The 19577-nt window shown below is 42.6% G+C and overlaps 1 protein-coding gene across 4 annotated transcripts in view; it reads right to left on the reverse strand.

Moving 5' to 3' along the window:
• Nucleotides 1–19577, reverse strand: part of LOC116042560 (trinucleotide repeat-containing gene 6C protein-like) — a 53783-nt gene that overhangs the window by 16941 nt on the left and 17265 nt on the right. For 2 of the 4 annotated variants that reach the window (XM_031288779.2, XM_031288780.2), the window contains exons 4-5: nucleotides 13193–13600; nucleotides 392–2857 (exon numbers count right to left, since the gene is read on the reverse strand). In XM_031288779.2, the coding sequence (XP_031144639.1) occupies nucleotides 392–2857; nucleotides 13193–13600 (2874 nt within the window). Of the gene's footprint in view, nucleotides 1–391; nucleotides 2858–11813; nucleotides 11841–13192; nucleotides 13601–19577 lie in introns of those variants that run through there. The other 2 variants (XM_036000344.1, XM_031288781.2) reach the window with 2 other exon arrangements.

Here is a 19577-nt window from a genome sequence, read left to right on the forward strand (position 1 = left end):
GTAATTTTGTGAGCTTGTGAGTTTATGAGCAAAAACTAAACTAACTTAAGCTTTGTCACTTCCCATACTTAATTGAGCTGATTATCAAGACCGACTCTAAAGCCTAATACCATTCAGGAAAACATACTTAGCATTTTTTTTAAAGAAAATCTGCCTAATACGTAAATATTGCATTTTTAAACATTTTTGTATTTTGCATTGTTTTCAAGTAATATCCAATTAGGTTATATAAAGTATAAAGTTGTTTTTGCCTTTTTGTTCCTTCTGTATCTTAAATTGCACTGATCATTGCTCCTAATTTTGTTGTATTTAATACAATGACAATACAAGCTTTTAATTCTATGAACAAATTTGAAATTTGTAACAAAACAGCACAGCCATACGGTGTTACCTGGGTTGGCGAGGGGAGGTCTACACTGGGTCCCCACACTTGGATGTGGGGGGCCATTATTGGATGACCCATTGTTGTTTCCATGGTGTTGCAGGTGAGTTGGGGGCTGGCCATGATGGGGATGGTGGTGCATGTGGTGAGTGTGATGGTGATTGTTGTTGCCAGGGCCGACAGAGTGATTGTTGTTATTGTTGGGGATAATCCCTCCACCATTCTTACTGGGAGGTGGGCCGCTGTTGCCTGTGTTATTATTGGGATTTTTGCGATCCCACATATTGACAGTCTTGTTGTAGGTGCCGGGATCGCCCCAGGTGGACGTTCCATCGTCAATCTCCATCTTCCTGCGGATGGAGGGAGGGGAGGGCTCTTCCCAGCCGGTGGGATCCATGCCCTGGTCCTGTTTGCTGCCATTGCCCCAGCTTGATGTGTTCTGCTTCACAGTACCAGGACCACCCCATGAACCCATGCTTCCACCTCCTCCGCTACCAGTGCTGCTGCTGCTGCTTTCCTGGGGCTTGGAAGAGCCCCATGATCCTTGTATTGGGCCATTGGCACGTGGGGTCTCCCCCCAGCTGGTATTACTCACAGTAGGAGCAGGCTTATCCCAGCCTCCTCCTCTATTTCCTCCCCTGGGGCTTTCCTTCCATCCACCACTTCCTCCATTTCCTCCTTCTCCTTCCCACATGCTGCTGGAGGATCCGTTCTTCTTGACTTCTGCCTCTCCCCACTCCCCTGTGCTGGAGCCATTGGAGCCCCCATTACTGTTGCCCCATCCATGGGAGCTTTTGGGGCCATCTCCCCAGCTAGTAGGCTGACTTTTCTTCTGGCCATCATCCCAACTGGGTGACTTGTCCTCAGAACCCCAGGATGGTGTGCCTCCATTTCTAGGACCACTGGAAGGCAAAGGGTCACCCCAGCCACTGGTAGTGCCATTTGGTGCTTTGCTGAGTGACTGTGGGGGGTCCCCCCATCCTGATCCAGTCTGGATAGGCTGAGGTGGAGGGGCTCTCCAGCCTGAGGATGATGATGATCCTTCACTGTCAATTTTTTCTCCAGACCCAGGCCTCTGACTGGGGCAAATTTTCGGGTTGATGATACCTCCATTGACGGATGAGGGTCCACCATTAGAGCTGGAGCCTCCGATGGTGTCTGAGCTGCTTTTGCGCTTCCCATCATCAGAATTGGCTTCTTCCATCTCCCATACAGTGTGCTGCCGGATGGGGGTCTGTCCCCAACCTGTGTTACTCAGCACCCTAGGGTCCAGGTCCTGCCGGGGGAACAGAGGGGTACAATCCGTGCTGGAGGACCTGTCTCTGTCGCCAGATTTACTTTCGCTGCTGTCCCCACTACCGTCGCTTGCTGGGGCTGTTCTGGGCTGCTGGCCCCATGAGCTAAGTTGCTGCTCTTGGCCTGAACCAGAACTACCAGCGTCTACTGAGTCCCAGCCTTTAGATGCATCTCCGCCACCAGGGGATTTCCCCCAGTCACCCCAGCCACCACTTCCACTACTCCCACCACCACTGCCTTGGCGGCCCCAGGCAGAAAGACCTGAAGAGGGAGTTGAGTCCCAGCCTGAGTCCTTGGGAGAGTCAGCTGCCTTGGTTTCTACACTACCCCATACAGAGCTGCCTGTTGTGTCCCCATTGAGCTGGGATGATTCAGTGGGTGACTGGCCTCCCCAGCCAGTTAACCCATGGATAGGGCTCATAGGCTCATGATCTTGCTGCTGCTTAGTGTGGTTTGGTCTGTCAGTGTTAAGGTTAGAAGGTTCCATTTTGAAGGACAAGCTTGTGTTGGCTGAAGGGTGCTGTTGATCATTTTCGTTAGCACTTATGCCAATCCAACCTCCCCCGCCATTATCTGCACCTCCCAGGCTTCCATTTCCCATGTTTCCATTGCCATTAATACCTGGTGGGAGGGATTGGGAGTTTGACACAGCGTTGGGGCCAATACCACAACCCCCACCACCCTCATGTCCCAGAACAGGCCAGGCTGATGGGTTGGCATTGGGATTGAGGTTCAAGTTAAAATTGGGAGAGCCCCAGTTATTGGGCGCTCCTACTCTGCCACCATTCATACCATCTTGTTTCCCATCTGAGCCCCAGCCTCTATTACCACATGTGTTGGCTGATCCTGGTCCCGTCATCATGTTATTGTTAGCTTTAAGAGAAGGGTAGTGGGCCTGCTGGCCTGCGGCACCTGTGGCCATACTCAGAAAACTACTACTGGTAGTGGTAGTGACAGCACTGGTGTCTGCGTTAGAGCTAGCTGAGCCCAAGGGGCATTCTGGTGCTGCGGGGTGGCTGGGGTCACTACTGTGGCTGATGGAGGGCCAAGCTTCTGTGTCACTTTCGTCAATAATCACTTTGTCCCAGCTATTGGCACTGGAGGAGCTGTCAACTGGCAAAGAGGCTCCCCAATGAGAGGTCTCATACTGGGGAACTGAGCCACTCTGAAGGGATATGTCTAAAGAGAAAAGAGGGAGAGAGAAAAGAGAGGTTGAGACAAAGTCGAACAGAACACAGGAAGTAGGTGAAGATGATGAGTCAGCCAGAGAGAAAAACAAAGGAATATTTGAGTGACAGAAGATACAGAAATGCAAGAAATAAAGAAGAGATGAAGCAACAGGAATAGAGACAAAGAGTAAAAAAGACAAAACAAAAGGAGGAGGAAAAAGGGGGGATGGTGTGGGGAAAGAAGAAAAATACATCAGGTTAGACTAAGGAACATCATGCAATACAGCCCCCTAAGTCCCCTGGACCAATTGTATCTGACTGGCTGGTTATTGCTAGCTATCAGACTCCTTGGCAGGAGATGGTGGTCACACTTGCGCGTTCCACAATCTAACACATACAGTATTTAGAATGCACAGCCAAGCATGCTACATATCAACTATGGCATATCCATATATCCTGGTGCAGTTGGCCAAACAGACACAGGGACATAGAACCTTCACTTTCTTGCCTTTATCCATCTTTATTTCCTTCTCTCTCTCCTCACTTTTCACTTAACTTTCTTTTCCACTTCCCTTTCCGACCCGTTTCCTCCCCCCTAGCTATCTTGTTTTGCCCCTTACATTTCTTCCTTCTTACTATCTAGCTGCCTTTATCTATTACCCCTCCTCCTCCTCCCCCCTTTTCTCTCTCTGTCCATGTCTCCTCTCTCATTTTCTGCCCCCATCTCTTTCCTCACCCTTTAATTTCTCCCTCTCTCCCCTCTGCTCTCCTCTAAACCCAGCAGTGAGAGGCCCATCCGTCTCCATCGTGGCTTCACTGGCTGGGGCTGTGAAGGGAAGCCCAAGTGGAACGCCGCTCATTTATTGGAATGAAACCAGGACAGCTTTTCATCCATCACTCCCTACACTCCACCGGGCCTACTCCTCCTCCAACTGCACTACACTAAGAAACCACAAACACTTCCTCCAAGCTTGTGTGAATATGTGTGTGTGTCTCTGTTGGCTTCTCACTACCTGTATATCCATAGTACTGAAAAGGTATGCGTGTACATCAATTTTGTTATCACAATCTGGGAACTGAGGACGGCATGTAAATCTTGTCCTACTACTTACAGGTTTTAAGCATGATTTACAAATTAAGTACCACACCACCAAAAGAGCATTTCCAACGATTCTCTAACCAACATGGTATCGCACACAAGAAATTTCATTAGGCAGAAAAGCATCCCATCAGAGGGGGAATTAATAATAGACTGATTCGATGCTGTAAAGGGGTAATCAATCAATGGGAGGCAGCTAATCAATGATCTTATTAATGCTAGTGGATGAGAGCAGGCAGGCTATTGATCCAGCATGCAAACATCCTAACCACTAGGCCAGCCTCATGCAATAAGCTTAAAACCAAGGGGAATATCACCAGCACACGGGCCAACCAATAATAATGAGAAATTCATCCAGTAACTCTTGGAGGAGAAAGGAAAATTCATGTGTATTATGAAACAGCCAAATCGTGTACAAGCTAGATATTTATCTGCGTTTGTGTTTTCCAACATATAGCAACTGGACTTTTCAGGGGTAAAAGACCAGATATATTACTGCATGTAAATACTATGTATTCTTATGCAAACATAATATTCCTTATAAACATAAACAAAGTGTGATGCCAAACCATATGCAACATAAGCAGTTCTGTTCAACAAGTATTAGAAGCCTACTAGACAATAATACATTTCTGGCTACCCTCTTGAGCAGCTGCAGTAAGCGTGGCTCACTAACCTTTAATTATAAGACCCAGACTGTGTCTGTAAAATATTTGCCTTGTTTGGTAATTAAGCTGTTTTACCTTCCATTACTCTGCCATTAGTTTCCATCAGATTGTTGCAGTGATTTCCATAATAGCTATAAGTTATCCATCATGAGATAAAGACCCAGTGGTCAAAACAATTCAGTCAGATGAGAGAAAAGTCCATTTGTTTAAGGTGTGTGGAAACACAAACGCTGGCAGATATGTGGCTTTAAGATGCTGCGCAACATGCCACAGAATGGCTGTGAATGCAATTCTCGCCTCAACACACTTATCTCCACTCCCCAGGCAGCTTTATCGCACAGGGTCGTCAGACTGATGGCGCACACACACACACACGAAAGTCTGCAATAACTATGAAATCAGCAGAACACAAACTACTGAAACATCACAGCAAATGTAATCCCTCACAACTGCTGTGACAGTGCCAATTGTTTTGGAGTAAAGTAAGAAGTTGCTCAAATTATAAAACAAGCCAGATGTGAGCCTTCAATTGGAAAGCCTTTAATAGGACTTGAGTTTTCTTTGCCATTTGACAATAAGTTGGTTTCATCGCCTGGACTAATTTCGGTTTGCATGACAAATATCCAAGGTAAAACTAATGCCTGCACACATACCTGTCCAACCAAACTTTCATTCCTAAAAAGTGGACAGTGTGCCAGGTGCCCAAAAGACAGCAAGCTAATATAGCATTAAGGAATCATTTTGGAAGATATTCAAGGGACTTGGAATTTAACACCAATATATCCATGTGTCAGATATACTAGACATATTGAAGGATGAGATACGTTAAAGGTGCAGTAGGTAAGACTTATAAAACTAACTTTCTGTCATATTTGCTGAAACTGACCCTATGTTCGAGTATAACTACATGAAGCAGGTAAATTAAAAAAACAATCCGGCTCCTCTGGCACCATCTACAGCCTCTAGTGCAATTTGCAAAAATCCACAGCTCCCTGTTCAGGGGTGTCTAACTGCGTGTCAATCACTGCTCATGCACACGCATTCATTCTCCCTTGTGGGGGGAGGGCCTTAGGAGACCGTTTTGGGCTTTAGCAGAAAGGGGGGAGGGACTGAGAAGTTGTTGATCCTACCTACAGCACCTTTAATTATATCTACAGTTATCTTAGTTACAAAAGCATTTTACATGCATCTAAATGTAGGTGTTTTTGATGTTTGAGTTCCACAGCAATTTTGCGTGTAGAGTAGCTCTGTTTAAAAAAAGGCTGGTTTGGCACTATTTCAGATCTATTGATATGGCTCATTACAGCTTGCCACATAGTCAATTTGTAAAGAAATTAAAAAATTAAAAAACCCAAACAGCTGGTCTTTTCAGTTACCACTGCAAACTCTGTTGCTTGTAGGCGTTTTGTTTTCTAAATGCTAAGAAATATGACAGCACCATTAAAAGCTACTAATGTTACTCCCTTTCTGTTTTGTCCTAGCTCTGTCAATGCTAGCTTTGAAAGAGAAGACAAGCACCATTTTATCAGACCTGAAACATAGCAAAGAAGTGCAGAGGCTGCAGCATCGAGGAATTTCTTTTCAGTTGACCCCTCACCCACCTGGTCTCTCTCTCTCTCTCTTTGTCACCCATTCTGTTTCCCAAAGAGTGTAAAAATATAGGTTACATGATAAGTTCATCAAAGCCTGGAAAGCAGTCTTTTTTAAATCACTCCTGCACAGATAGTGTAAACAAACCAAATTCTTAAAAAAAAAACCTAAAAACAAAAAAGGAAAAAACAGGAGTGTGCATTGCCTTTGTGGAAAAAAAGGGGTCAGTCAGAGAGAGAGCGAGAGTGGAAAAATACCTGAGGAGAGGTGAGCACTCTCAGAGTGCTTACACAGATCAATGCAAGGAGGGGAAACAGTAGACATCCTCTTAGTATGTCTGCGGCAAGCTACCCAGTCAAACACAAAATCCTCACACAACCAAATCACTGCTGCTACATCTTGGACCAATAGAATGTGCAGTTACTGAGTGTGCAAAGCAAATAGCAAATGTGGGTAACAAAATGGAACATTATAAGCTCTACAAAAGGAGTATTTATTGCGGGACTATTGTATTTGGATTGCATTATACTGAAAGGGTGCAAATGCTATTGTGTCTACTTCTGTAGATATGTACATGTGTGGACTAATGCAAAACAGCCTCTTTTTCCTTTCACCTCAACATGCCCCGATTGTTCCACTTTAACTCCCTCCCCAGACACTCCAATAGAAAGGTCTTGCTGATTCTTGGCAAAGCAGTGATTTGGCAGAGAAGAGACAAAAGCAAGCTTAGCATGAAAAACAAAGAAAAGGGGACAATTATTTCCATCCACCATTTGCAATCATGTGTCAGTAATGCGGTGATGCTTTCATTCTGGTTTCAGGAGGGCAGTCTCTTATTACACTTTGTGAATGAAAAAGGTTCAAAAATAGAAACTAAGGGACCCTAAGATGCTTCCAACAGGGACCAAGGCTGCTTTTTTGTCAATGTGCAAGTCCATGCGTGCAGATACAGGCTTGTTCTCTTTAGAGGAACCTATAACCTGGACTACAGCTAAATAATAACAACAAATCCCTAATGATGTGCACACCAGCAGAGCTTGTGTGCATTAAACAACAGCAACAACATAAGCAGAAATAAGCAAGAGATGAGCTTATGATGAGACTAGCTGCCATCATAAAAATGGGCAGATAGCCAAGAATTAAGTGCCTCCCCTCCACTTTGAATAAAATGAAAGGCAGGGTGACAGAAAGAGAGAGAATGGTAGGGAGAGATGGAGGAACGTCTGGGGGGAGGGGTTGGCATTTGCAGTGGCAAGGGAAAACAAGGGAGATGGTAAGAGAGAAGAGACTAAGAGAGATGGTGTGGAAATAAATGGACTCCTTAGTTTGACTGTGAGCTGAAGACTACGCATGGTTTTCTCAGAGCAAACCGTGGGGTGACATAACACCAGAACCAGGACAGGTTTAGTAGTCTTTTGCACCCAAATAGACCCCTTCTATCTCTCTTTGAGGGGTGCTTCACGCCCACTCGGATCAACGGTACGGTACAACGTTATGTACTTGTTTTTCCGGAAAGCAGGGTGAAGAAGAAAGACTGAGGGAATGGTCACATGAGGGTTTAAAAAGCTCATTATTCATGTCTGTTTACCTCTGCTGAGAGAAGAGAAAAAATAGGAGAGCGAGACCATGGTGACTTCTCTGGTTTCCCTCACATAGCCTGGATTAATGAAGCCACTAGGGGGTTCTCTCACTTGTGTGTGCATATGTGTGTCACAGCCTGAGCACATGGGGCAATCTATACCTCCCCGACTTCATTAGGGCCAAGTAGTCTTGTGATTATGATTTTAAAACATAATCTAAGTTGTAGATACTTTTACATCTTAATGGTACCATGTTTGAAGAAGCAGACCTGCATTTCCACGAGAAGGTACTTGAAGAACTGTTTTGTGAAATGTTTTAAAATTAAAGGTCCAATATGTAATATCTTTACTGTTATAAATACAAAAATGACCACAATGCGTCATCAGATATTAAGGAAATATGCTAAGTTGAAATACTATCTTTTCTGACAACAATGCTAATGCTAGTATTTTCTCCTTGAAATTTTTTCGTTCCGTGATGGAATGTCTGTGTTTTGGCCTGTTATTGTTATCAACTGCCCAGTTTGACAGCCAGGCCGGGTTGCCAGACATACCTGTAAAAACGTAAACCCAGCACGCCAGCACAGGCTTTTATGTCAATATAGCCAGCTTCTAACGTTAGCTACTCCGCTGTGCTGTGAAGTAATGTCTGACTATGTGAGACAAGCGTCTAGCAACATTGTTGTGAATGCTGCAGTCTCAGCCTGGCAACCTCCGTGAACTTTGAGTCTGGGGAGGGGGAGACAACTTTCTCCAGTATTTTGAATTTGTACTGCAGTAAACTATTTTAAACACTAGCTGTCAGTATTACATATTGCACCTTCAAGAAATTGTTAAGCGATGAAAAAAACACAACCCCATACACCATTATAGTTTATGCCTTACTCAGCCCATCAATTTATTTTTCTTTCTGTTCCACCTTCACACTAAGCATTTAACTTAAATAAGATAAGCTCAAAAACCCAACTGCTTTACCTGTGAATCAAAAGGGCCCAAATGACAGGGCCAAGTGTTTTAAAAGCACCCAGCAGAGTGCCTTCCGGCTACATGCTCTGTCTGGGTGACCAGCAAACAGCTGTTGGGCTGCAGTTCCCACAGTCTGAGACCCCCACTCCAGCACCTGCTACTGGGGAGCCTGTCTGGACGGCTGCTGGCTACTCCAGACTACTTAATGGTCCCCAGTCAGCTGGAGAGATGGGGATGGTGGGTGTTTCGAGGGAGGGAGAAGGGACAGGGGGTTTCTGTCTGGTGTTTGGGACAATTAAATGGGGTTCAGAGAGCGGAGGTCACTTGGGAGTGGTGTCAATGCCCTTGAATTTGGATGGGATTGCCTTTCAGAATTTGTGGATGTTGCAGTGTGTGTGGATAGCCCCTAGTGGATAGTGTGTGGTTAATGTTACTGTTGTGTTGCCTGGGCGTTCCTCCTTTTGTAGATTGTAACATAGTGGGCTTGCTGGATTTGTCTTGAAATATTGTGAAATGGGATTTAGGAAGGAAGACCAGCACTTCTCCCTGTCGGTAACAGGTTGTATGTTTCCATTTCATTAGCATGGAATCAGCTGCTTAGCATTTACATTTTAAGGAAAATAACATAACGTTAATATTACTAAATGTTACATTTGTGCTAAGTTAGCATAGCTAACAAAACAATGTTTGCTGGTCACAAATGATCTGTTTAGCTAACAGATCAATGCTGTTGCGAGCTAGCAATCAGCAATAACTTTGACTTACTGTACAACTCAGCTGGTCGTTGGTAGCTAATGGTAAGGTTTTGTAGTTCATTGAACCTTTTGAAGTTTGCCTCACTGGTCTCTTTGGTCCTTTGGGTCAAGCAATTAGGTAAGACGGTTATCCCATTACACATGACGCATCTATTGTTTTATGTCTATGGCTGGAATGTTATTAGTCACGCACACTTAAATTTAATATGGCTTCTAAATTAAATCAGTTTGATTTCTCTGAACCAAATGTGAAGAAAATAACCCAAAAATGGGTCAAAAGAAATGTTTTAACCACATTTAACCACCTTAGGATATCTACCCAATAATACTGCAGTGCGGCTGGCTCACAAACTAACATGCGTGTGTGTGTGTGTGTGTGTGTGTGTGTGTGTGTGTGTGTGTGTGTGTGTGTGTGTGTGTGTGTCTCCTTTAAACTCTGAGCCAGCTGGCCTGCAAGGCAGACCTGATCTGACAGGACACAACTAGGTCAGACTAGTGTGTTCTTATTGCTGCACAGCCACTACATCTATGCACGTGTTTGTGTTTACATGTGCACAAGTGAAAAAATGTGTACATCATCACATGCATTTGGGCCACAGTAACCTCACCAGAGAGGTCAGAAACACGTCCTCAAAACTGAATTCATTCCATGCTTACGTATAATATTAAAAATGTATCTGTACTTGCAGGCAGGGATTTTAAGTTAATTCTCAAGGTCTTCTACTACAAAAGCAGTGATGATTTATGCAAATAAAGAGGTTTGGGCTTAAAATTTCAAGTGCAGGGTAATAAGTTTAACTACAATGTCCACTCACAATGATGTATGCTTGAATCTTTGCAATAGCAGGGCCACTAGCTTGAGGCTATTTGCTGAGCAGACAGGAAAGAACAGAATGTGAAGTGGAAGCCCTCAGGACAAGAACCAGAGGGGAAGGGGGTGAAAATCCAGCCAATGGCTACTACGCCACAGGCTGCGTTGTACTGGGAGGCCCCTGGGAAAACCGGGGCGAAGTAAAGGCCAAACAGGACAACAACCAGTGGATAAGGACAATATTTAGGATATTATAGGTTACTACACAAACCTAGGGAGCGTGACTTGTCTGAAGCAAAAAAGATAAATATATTCTTTTAAATCTAAAAGCTTAGAGGTATTGCTTCTCTTGAGTGAGTTAAGCCTGCAGCCAAATTTAGATCCTGGCCCACAGCAAAGGAAACCCTGCAATAAACAGCTAAACCCAGACATTAGGTAGTTAAATACACTGGTTGACTGACATGACACCATTGTATTCATATAAACTAACAATCCAGGCTAAAGTCAATTATATTGATAATGCATGCATGTTGCTTCCTCTAAATTTCAGGTTGTAGTCGACTAGCGAGGCCTGCTTCGTTTGTTTGATAAATTGATTGAGAGCCTGCATGTCACGCACTAGCAACAAACTGTGTATCCAAGAACACTTAAATCAGTGTAGACTTCTGTTGTAGATTAGTGTTACGTTTCCAGCTTCGCGGGTGTGAACCGTAACGTTAGTTGGGACAGACCCCTTGTTCATTTAGGCCAACTATATCAGCTTTAGCCTGGCTGGTAGTAGCTTTCTGGCAACTCTGCGGTGAAAAATGGCCGGGAGATGTTGTGATAATGTTGCATTAATCAGGTGATTTATTTCGTCTTTGCGGCGAACATAGAACACTGACTACTGTAGGTTCACTACCCATAGAAAAGCATGTGCATCACTGTGTCCGCGGCAGCTGCCGCTTACGGTACTTTTCTACACACGGGAGAGCCTCACTTCCCATAACAAACCCCACCGTTGGACTAACGTTACGTCACAAAAACACATTGCCCACATGGCTACCTGTCTTAAAGGAGAAGGGTCGGCCGGTAACAATCATGTAAAAGGAGAACGGTAAGAGTTTACTTTTCTATATCAAGCAGCAAAAAAGTTGTAGCATTAACATTGCACGTCCTGCGCTGCTACTATCGCATTTATGCACACTGCGATGTAGACGATGAAACAAAATATCATGCAGCCCTAGTCTCAATTATTTAATGTTTAATTGTTTGTGAAATGCTGAAAGAAAAACAGACTGATTTACAACACTTTTCATTAAATGGACTAGTAAATACGACAACTTGTAAAAAAAAAAAAAAAAAAAAAGGCATCCACTCACAGGCTACACAGACTAAGCGTTTGTTTGATGCTGTGATTGGTAGCAAAGGCCCAAGTATAAGAACAACCGCGACTAGACAGAACATAGACGGACCAGTTGCCTCTGTGCTACAGAGGGCTGTAGTTTGCTGACTAACAAGCCTTGCACCACAGCTGCTGCAGATATGTTTACTGAGTGTCTGGTGTTGTCCCAGCAAATGTTGAGTCAGTAATGGAAAGCAGAACACAGCGGCAAAGGAGCATTGATGAAAAGAAAGAGAAAAAAAAGAATCTGAGAAGAGAAACACAACCAAGATGCGAGCAGATACTCATGTGAGCGTCTGCTAACCTGAACATGAAAACATTGCGTGGTGGGCTAAAGAGATATCCTTGCATCTATGTCTTCAAAGTTAGTGTTTTGTGTTAGAGGATGTGAGCTGCATTTTGTGTCTGTGTACACTATTAAGCAGATGGTTGTGATTTCTTTACAAAAATCCCTTCAGACGAATGCACACAAAAAAAAGCAAAAATAATGATAAAAATCTAAAATTCTAGAGTGTGCGTGCGAAAAGAAATGCAGTAATATCCATAAACTGAGGAAAAAACTGGAGTAATGACATAAATAAATCATGGTCATCCATTATCAACACGTTACTTGCATAGAAATACACACAAGCTGCTGCACAATGAGCAGCTAAAGGCAGGTTCAGTATTAGTGATCTTAGGGGCCACCGGTGAGTTCATTAAAAGATTACCGCTGGCTACAGAGGACTGAGAGTGAGTGTGTGTGTGTGTGTGTGTGTTCGTTCCTGTGAGTCGAGCAAAAGAGCATGCAGAGGCTTCAACAACAAAACCATGTTCTTCTGACTTAAACTAAAACATCTAAACAAAATTTTCCAAGGCTTTGAAAAACATTTGCCATTATTATTGCCAGTGTTATAAGCACGTGGATCCAGACTTGCACACTAATAGAAACAAGCATAAAGCTATCAGAATCATTTCAGAAGGCCAAAAGAAAGGAAAAATGGAAAAGTGGGGGGAGCAGCCAATTGAAAACAGCTGAGACTTGAGTCTTAAATATAAATTTGGCTTTAAATTGGTCAGCCAACCCACATTATTTAGGAGCTGTATCTCGTCATTATTATACACTGACAGGAAGCGAAAGTGTGCCGTTACAACTACTACAACTAAAATTATAATCACCATTATTTATTATCCATATAGTGCAGTAAATCTGTCAAAGCTGCATTGCATACCACTGTATCTGTGCCAAATAAACTAAATACAAACTCTGAAATGAAGCTTAATGTAGGGTCCTAAAAAAAATATTCTGTTATAATTTCTATATATAAATGTCTAAAATTTCCCAACATGTTATATAGCCAAAATACAGCTGACATGCACAAAAATGAAAACGATAGACTAAATGAAGTTTATAAGGTGAGACAATTTGCACACAGCCATCACGATAGCGTTAAAATGAAAAAATAAAATCAAGAATCTATTCCAGGGCAATTTTTACTGTATTGACACAAACCTGGGTGGTGTTTGCTCGCAGTGGACGTGGTAGAGTTCGGGGATGTGCTGCTGGTAATCGTAGAAGAAGTAGAATAAGATGAAGGCGAAGAGGAGGAGGAAGAAGAGGAACAGGAGAGGGTGAGAGAGCTGAGGGCTCCTGCAGGCAGTGGCTGGCCTCTCTTCAGTAGCTGCTTGTGCTCCTGCTGGCGGAAGCGCGGGGGCACCTCTCTGGGCGGGTAACGAGCACTGGCAGAGGACAACTGGCACTGCGGCTGAGGGGGAGTCTGAGTCGGGAGTTGGCTACTGGAGGAGGCGCGTTTGCCATTGCCAGAAGAAGAAGAGGAGGAGAAGAGGGGCAGCGTAGGGCTGGCGGGGTGGAGGTGGTGGGGTGGGCCGGGACTGGGCTTAGTGGGAGCAGGCTCTGGCACTGGATGGATACAATACACAGGCACACATACGCACGTACGCACGCACACACACACGCACACGCACACACACACACACACACACACACACACACACACACACACACACACACACACACACACACACACACATGCAGGTAGTAAGGTATTAATGTCTGGGTTAACCCACTATTAGTCGTTTATATAAGAAATTATATATGACTGGGTAGTGCCGACATTTGACACACGGTAACGAATAAATAGCAGCTGAAATTTTTGGAAGTACATCCTGCAGTTGTCTCTGAACAGCGAGGTTTTTCTTATATGTTAGTCCAGTTTAATCAATTCCTTGGTAACCCAAATTGTTTTTGTTTTTTTCAATTTTACTATATGACCTGCACATGTGGTGATAGCACAAAAAATAGCCATCTTATCAAGTTATATTCTAGCAGTACGTGATGAAACTAGGGCTGCAACTAACGATTATTTTCATTGTCGATTAATCTGTTGATTATGTATTCAATCATTTGATTAGTTGTTTGGTCTATAAAATGTCTGTGTAAAATGTCTTGTTTTGTCCACAACTCAAAAATATTCAGTTTACTGTCATAGGACAGTAGGAGTGAAGAGAGAGGAGTGAAACTAGAAAATATTCACACCCAAGAAGCTGGAATCAGAGAATTTTTACTTAACTTTTAATGCAAAAAATTACTCAAACTGACTATCAAAATAGTTGGCGATTGATCAATTAATCTTTGCAGCTCTAGATGAACGGTCCTATTTATGGGGAAGATCTTCAAAGAATGTGCTGCAGACATGTTTTTCTTTCAACACGTGTTGAAAGTCTCTGGAAATTGAATTTTGTGTGTTGTATTTTATGTATAGTACTCAGCAGGTGTTAGTAATTTAATCTGTTGGTCTGCACTGTATGCTGTTGCGTAGAGGTGCAACGATGAATCGATGAATCGATTAGTTGTCAACTATTAAACTGAGTCATTTTTTTATTAAAAAAAATAAGATTTCTCTGATTCCAGCTTGTTAAATGTGAATATCTTATAGTTTCTTCTCTCCTTTGTGACAGTAAACTGAATATCTTTGAGGTTTGGACAAAACAAGACATTTGAGGACGTCCTCTTAGGCTTTGGGAAACAATGATCCACATTTTTCACCATGTTTTGACATTTTTATAGATCAAACAACTAATCGATTAATCGAGAAAATAATCGACAGATTAATCGACTATGAAAATAATTGTTAGTTGCAGCCCTACTGGTGTGCACTGTCCCTTTAAATTAACTGCCTCATGCAGCCTTTTGTCGAACATATGTTACTTGCCCAGACGCGCTCTATGAAAAGGTCATATTTTTTCTGCTGACTGAACACAGACACACACAAACACATCGAAACAACTCCTTTCCTCTTCATTAGACTCTCTTCTCTTCCACATGCACACCTTTCCCTGCTGGACTGGCCTCAGCCTAACCCTTTCCCTGTGGTTGCAGTGACTAGCCAGCCATCTAATTGAGCGTTAGCCTGAAAGGTGTTATTATTAGCAGGCCCTGGACAGCAAGCAACCAAAGAGATTGGCTTGGCTAAACTTCTCTCTCCGGGCTGCTGCAAGACTGAGAAAAATGTACTGTCTGACCTAAACACTGAATAATTCCTACTGAGAAAATCAAAGACGATGTTGGTATGAGTCTGTTGCTGTATGCACTACTCTACCTGAGCATTCCATTCCACACAGAAACAGCTGCTTTCATTATGGCTTCTAAATGCTAGTGACCTAAGAGCTTCTGTGAATTACAGTTCCTTGGTCCATGGGTAAATGCATGATGATTAGAGTTGATTATGTTGTTTTGTATAGTCCCTAGATAGATATGGCTGTTCTACACAACAGCTTAGACTGCCTTCACTCAAGGGAGAGACGAAAAAGACACAGGTTGTGTGAGCATGTGTGGAGGGAAGGGGATTTTTTTAAACCATGAAATAGTGATAAACTGATGGCATAAATAAAGCTTCACTCATTTACTGTCCAGTGTAAGAACTATTCCTACAGCAGTCCTGTACTGCAGTGCTGGGAAATAACCACAAAGTGACACGCACACACAGGCCAAAGCTGCCACATCGAAGGTTAAAGTAAATTCAGAGCGCAGAGGTATTTACTGTGCCTGCCAAGAGCTTGTCTAAAAGCTAAAAACAGAGGCCCTCTCAGTGAGCACAACACTAATCCAGATGGCCGCCTACCTGCGGAAACACACAAACAGCAGTAATATTAAGAAAACTTGAATTGGCAGTGACACAGACCTATCCAAAATACAACACCTTTACATGGAGAGAACTACATATGTAGTAAAGTATTTGAAGACAAAACATTGTTTTTTTCTTTCTTATACTGATGCTCTTCACAGACACACACTTCCACCAAGGTTATAATCGTTAACGAAAACGAACGAAATAACAAAAACTAGGTGGGGAAAAAACATTGTCGTTAACTGAAATAAAAATAAAAACGAGGCATTGCAAAAAAAAACGATAACTAAACTAAAACTGTAATGTCTGTTTGCAAAACTAACTAAAATAAAATAATCGAGTAAATGTCCTTAGTTTTCGTCTTTGTCAATGTCTTTCATAGAGCAAATAACGTTATATCTTTCCGACCATGACATTTCCCGTAGACATGTATAGTTTCCGACTGGGAACCCAGAAATTCCAACATTCCACGTCAAATTGAACACAACATGTCCGTGCCCCTCGCCTGGCATCATGGCAGTACCGAAAGTCGGAAGAAAGCAGCAGAGTCGATTTGATTATGACAGATGTCAGATAAAAGCAAGAGCCTTGCAGTGGAAGGTGGTAAAATATGTGGACAATTTATTACAGGGAAAAATCCCACGAATTTGAAAGTACATTTGAGAAGCGCACACGAGCTAGGAGGCTAACCTAGCTTACCTTAACAAGGTAAAGGAGAACGCAAAGCCCCCTTTCCCCGAAACAGAAACTAACCTCGGTACAGGGCATGGATGTATGGATACAGGGCCAGGCAGCATGACAGAGACAACCGCAGGACAGAGAACACTATAGGAGGGCTTTCACCGGCGACCCGATAGCTGCTGCTTAGTAAATACGCAGGAACACCAAAAGCGGGAGGAAGCGTGGGTTAATATGTGGATTGATACTGGGATGTCTACACAACTGTGTGAGTCAATTGACTTCAAAAAGTTCGCCACTTTACTCAAACCAAAGTTCAAAACACCTGTTCATGCATGTCTTCTTTAGTCTATTGGCTGTTTAGGTTTTTTCCTGGCACACGTTACTTACACATTTTGCACTTACTGCGGCGTCTTGTGTAGACTGTTTATATATTTATGACCACATGTAGGCTACATTTTATGTACTGGTGTTATTGTTGAATACATTGTGAATACATATTTCTAGAATTGTATGATGTTTTTGTTGAGTTATTATTACACAATACTTTTTGACATTTTTGAATCCCTCGACAAATAATCCATATTACAAAAAAAGACTAAAACTAATAAAAACTAAACTAATACTAAGCATTTTCAAAAAATAAAAACTAAACTAGCAAACCCGCTTTAAAAACTAAACTGAACTGAATTTGAAAACAAAAAGTCAAAATGAAATAAAAATAAAAACTAATGAAAAATGCAAAACTATAATAACCTTGACTTCCACACAGGCACAAACACGTTTCTTGAAAACATAAAAATACAATACACTCAAAAGACACTTTCACAGCACCCCCTTTCACCAATGAGATTTTAGTCAGTAACACACATGCAGAGAGGGGGAGGAAGAAAGAGAGAGACTGCCCCCCCTGGCTAGCTGTTGTCTTGGAACTGCAACTGGTGACGCACATCTCTGATTAAATTCATCTCGGCCCGCCTGACGCCATCTCGACCAATCAGACAGCAGGACGGTGAATACACGCTGCCCTGCCTCCTTTCCTCACCGTCTTCCACACACCGCCTTTCCATTAGCGGGTTGCTCCATAATACCACTGCTCTCTGTCTTTCTTTTTTCTGTGTCTACCCGTCTCTCAGCCTGGTGTTCTCTGCTCACTGTGTTATCCTCCCTCTGGGCCTTTATTCGTCTCTTGTGTTTCTGTCTCTTTTCTACCCTGTCTTGTTACTGTCTCCTTAACTTGCCATTTCCCCGTTTCCAGTCCTCCATCTCCCCACTCCAAATGTCTCCTCTCCACCAAACCTCTCTCTCTGCTTTCTTTTCTACTTCTTTCATCTCTTCCAACTCCAAACTTCCAAATTTTTCTACTTAGTGCACATTTTGTTGCCCCCCTATCTCTTCTTTCCCCTGCTGTTAGGTGTTAATAAAGAAGGCAGTGACAGAACTTTTTAAGAAACCCAGTGACGCCTAAAGAAATTAGAAAGTTGAAACGTAGTTCTTGTTTTGGTTCTTGGACTCTAGCTTCTGCCACCAAAAAGAGCCTGTACTCAAGCGGTGTTTTTCCATTGGCACTTTTGGCTGTGCTGAGCCGAACCATGGCGTGCTGATTTGCGTTTCCATTACTAGTTTTAGGGCGGCCGTGGTGGACCTTCTCGGAGTAGGTCCAAAACTTGCCGACCCACCTCCAAGCGCACTGCGTTGAAGTCTCGCCAACCCCCTTTCTCCCCCTCAAATGTTAGTAAAACAGATTTAGCTACTTTGTCCACGAACTTTACATGTAGGGTATTTTTATGAAATCACTGTGTCATCGACTCACTGGCACTCGAAAGACACAGCCTTAAGCTGGTGGCCGTTTTTGTAATGAAAATTCAAATACAAGCTGGGCTGTCGCACCGGGCCATGCCAGCATATGTGTATGCAAAAAAAAACCACTAAAGATATTACTTTTATTTAGATTGTAAGCACATAACAGTTGTTGCTAGAATCAATTTCAGACCTAGGGAAGGAACATTCATTAAATGTATTTGAAATTAAAAATTTAAATTACAGCTTATGTACCCAAGTCCTGACTAGTTGAGAAGCAAGAAACAAAACTGAAAGTTGACTATGTTTACAACTTGTTTTGGTGTGGTTATTACATGAGCAGAAAATGAACCACAAAAAAACATTGACCTACTTCAAATATGGGCGTTCTGGCTTTCTGCCTCTTTTGATTTCCTTCCTGACAACATCACAATCACATACCAGTTTCCCGTCTCAAAACAATTCATTCATACGCACACAAACGTGCTAAAGTAATTTCCAGAGCTCCTAACATTTAGTCTTCCTCTACACATAAGGATGTTACTCAGTCAGCTCACTGTTTATTTCATCTAGTCTGGTACAAGAAGCAGATAAACCCAGAAGACAGACACACAAGTCCCTTAGCTCAGGCATGCCTCATACAGACCCTGCTTCATACAGCATGTGTTTGTGTTGCTGTAGTAACAAGGGTGTATCCATGCTGCAACTCCCTTATGTTGCAGATGACCAAATCTAATTTCTCCTGCACAAGCAATGAAATATTTCTTGAATATAATCATGATAAATTTAAAACCACATTGTCACAAACCTGTTCAATTACATTATTCTCGCAAAAAAGCTAAAATATTCATTTTCAAGTAAGGTGCTGCTATTAGACTATCCAGCTGGGTAATGTGCAACCACCGATGGTGAAATCTGTATTTTTAACAAGTGTATCAGTGAGAATTATTGTTCTCCTGAGAATAAGCAGTGTGTGTATGCAGACATACACACACAAATGAGAGGGCAAAAATGTCATGTCATGTCAATATCAAACTTATTTTATAAATGTCTATTCACAGGAAGCTTTTCAGGAAATCTACAAACTGACATTTTTACTGAGTGTTCCAAAATGAACTGACACACCGGACATTTTGACTTGATGGTCAGTGGCTGACTTAAATAATTAATAATAATCATCCTCTATTACAAAAGTGATGAAGAGACAGAAAACAATACCCTTTGACTGCAAGCTATCTGTCCAAGTACTTTATAAATTGGTAACTTTAAGAT

Source organism: Sander lucioperca, chromosome 4, assembly GCF_008315115.2.
Source record: "Sander lucioperca isolate FBNREF2018 chromosome 4, SLUC_FBN_1.2, whole genome shotgun sequence".
Lineage (NCBI taxonomy): Eukaryota > Metazoa > Chordata > Actinopteri > Perciformes > Percidae > Sander > Sander lucioperca.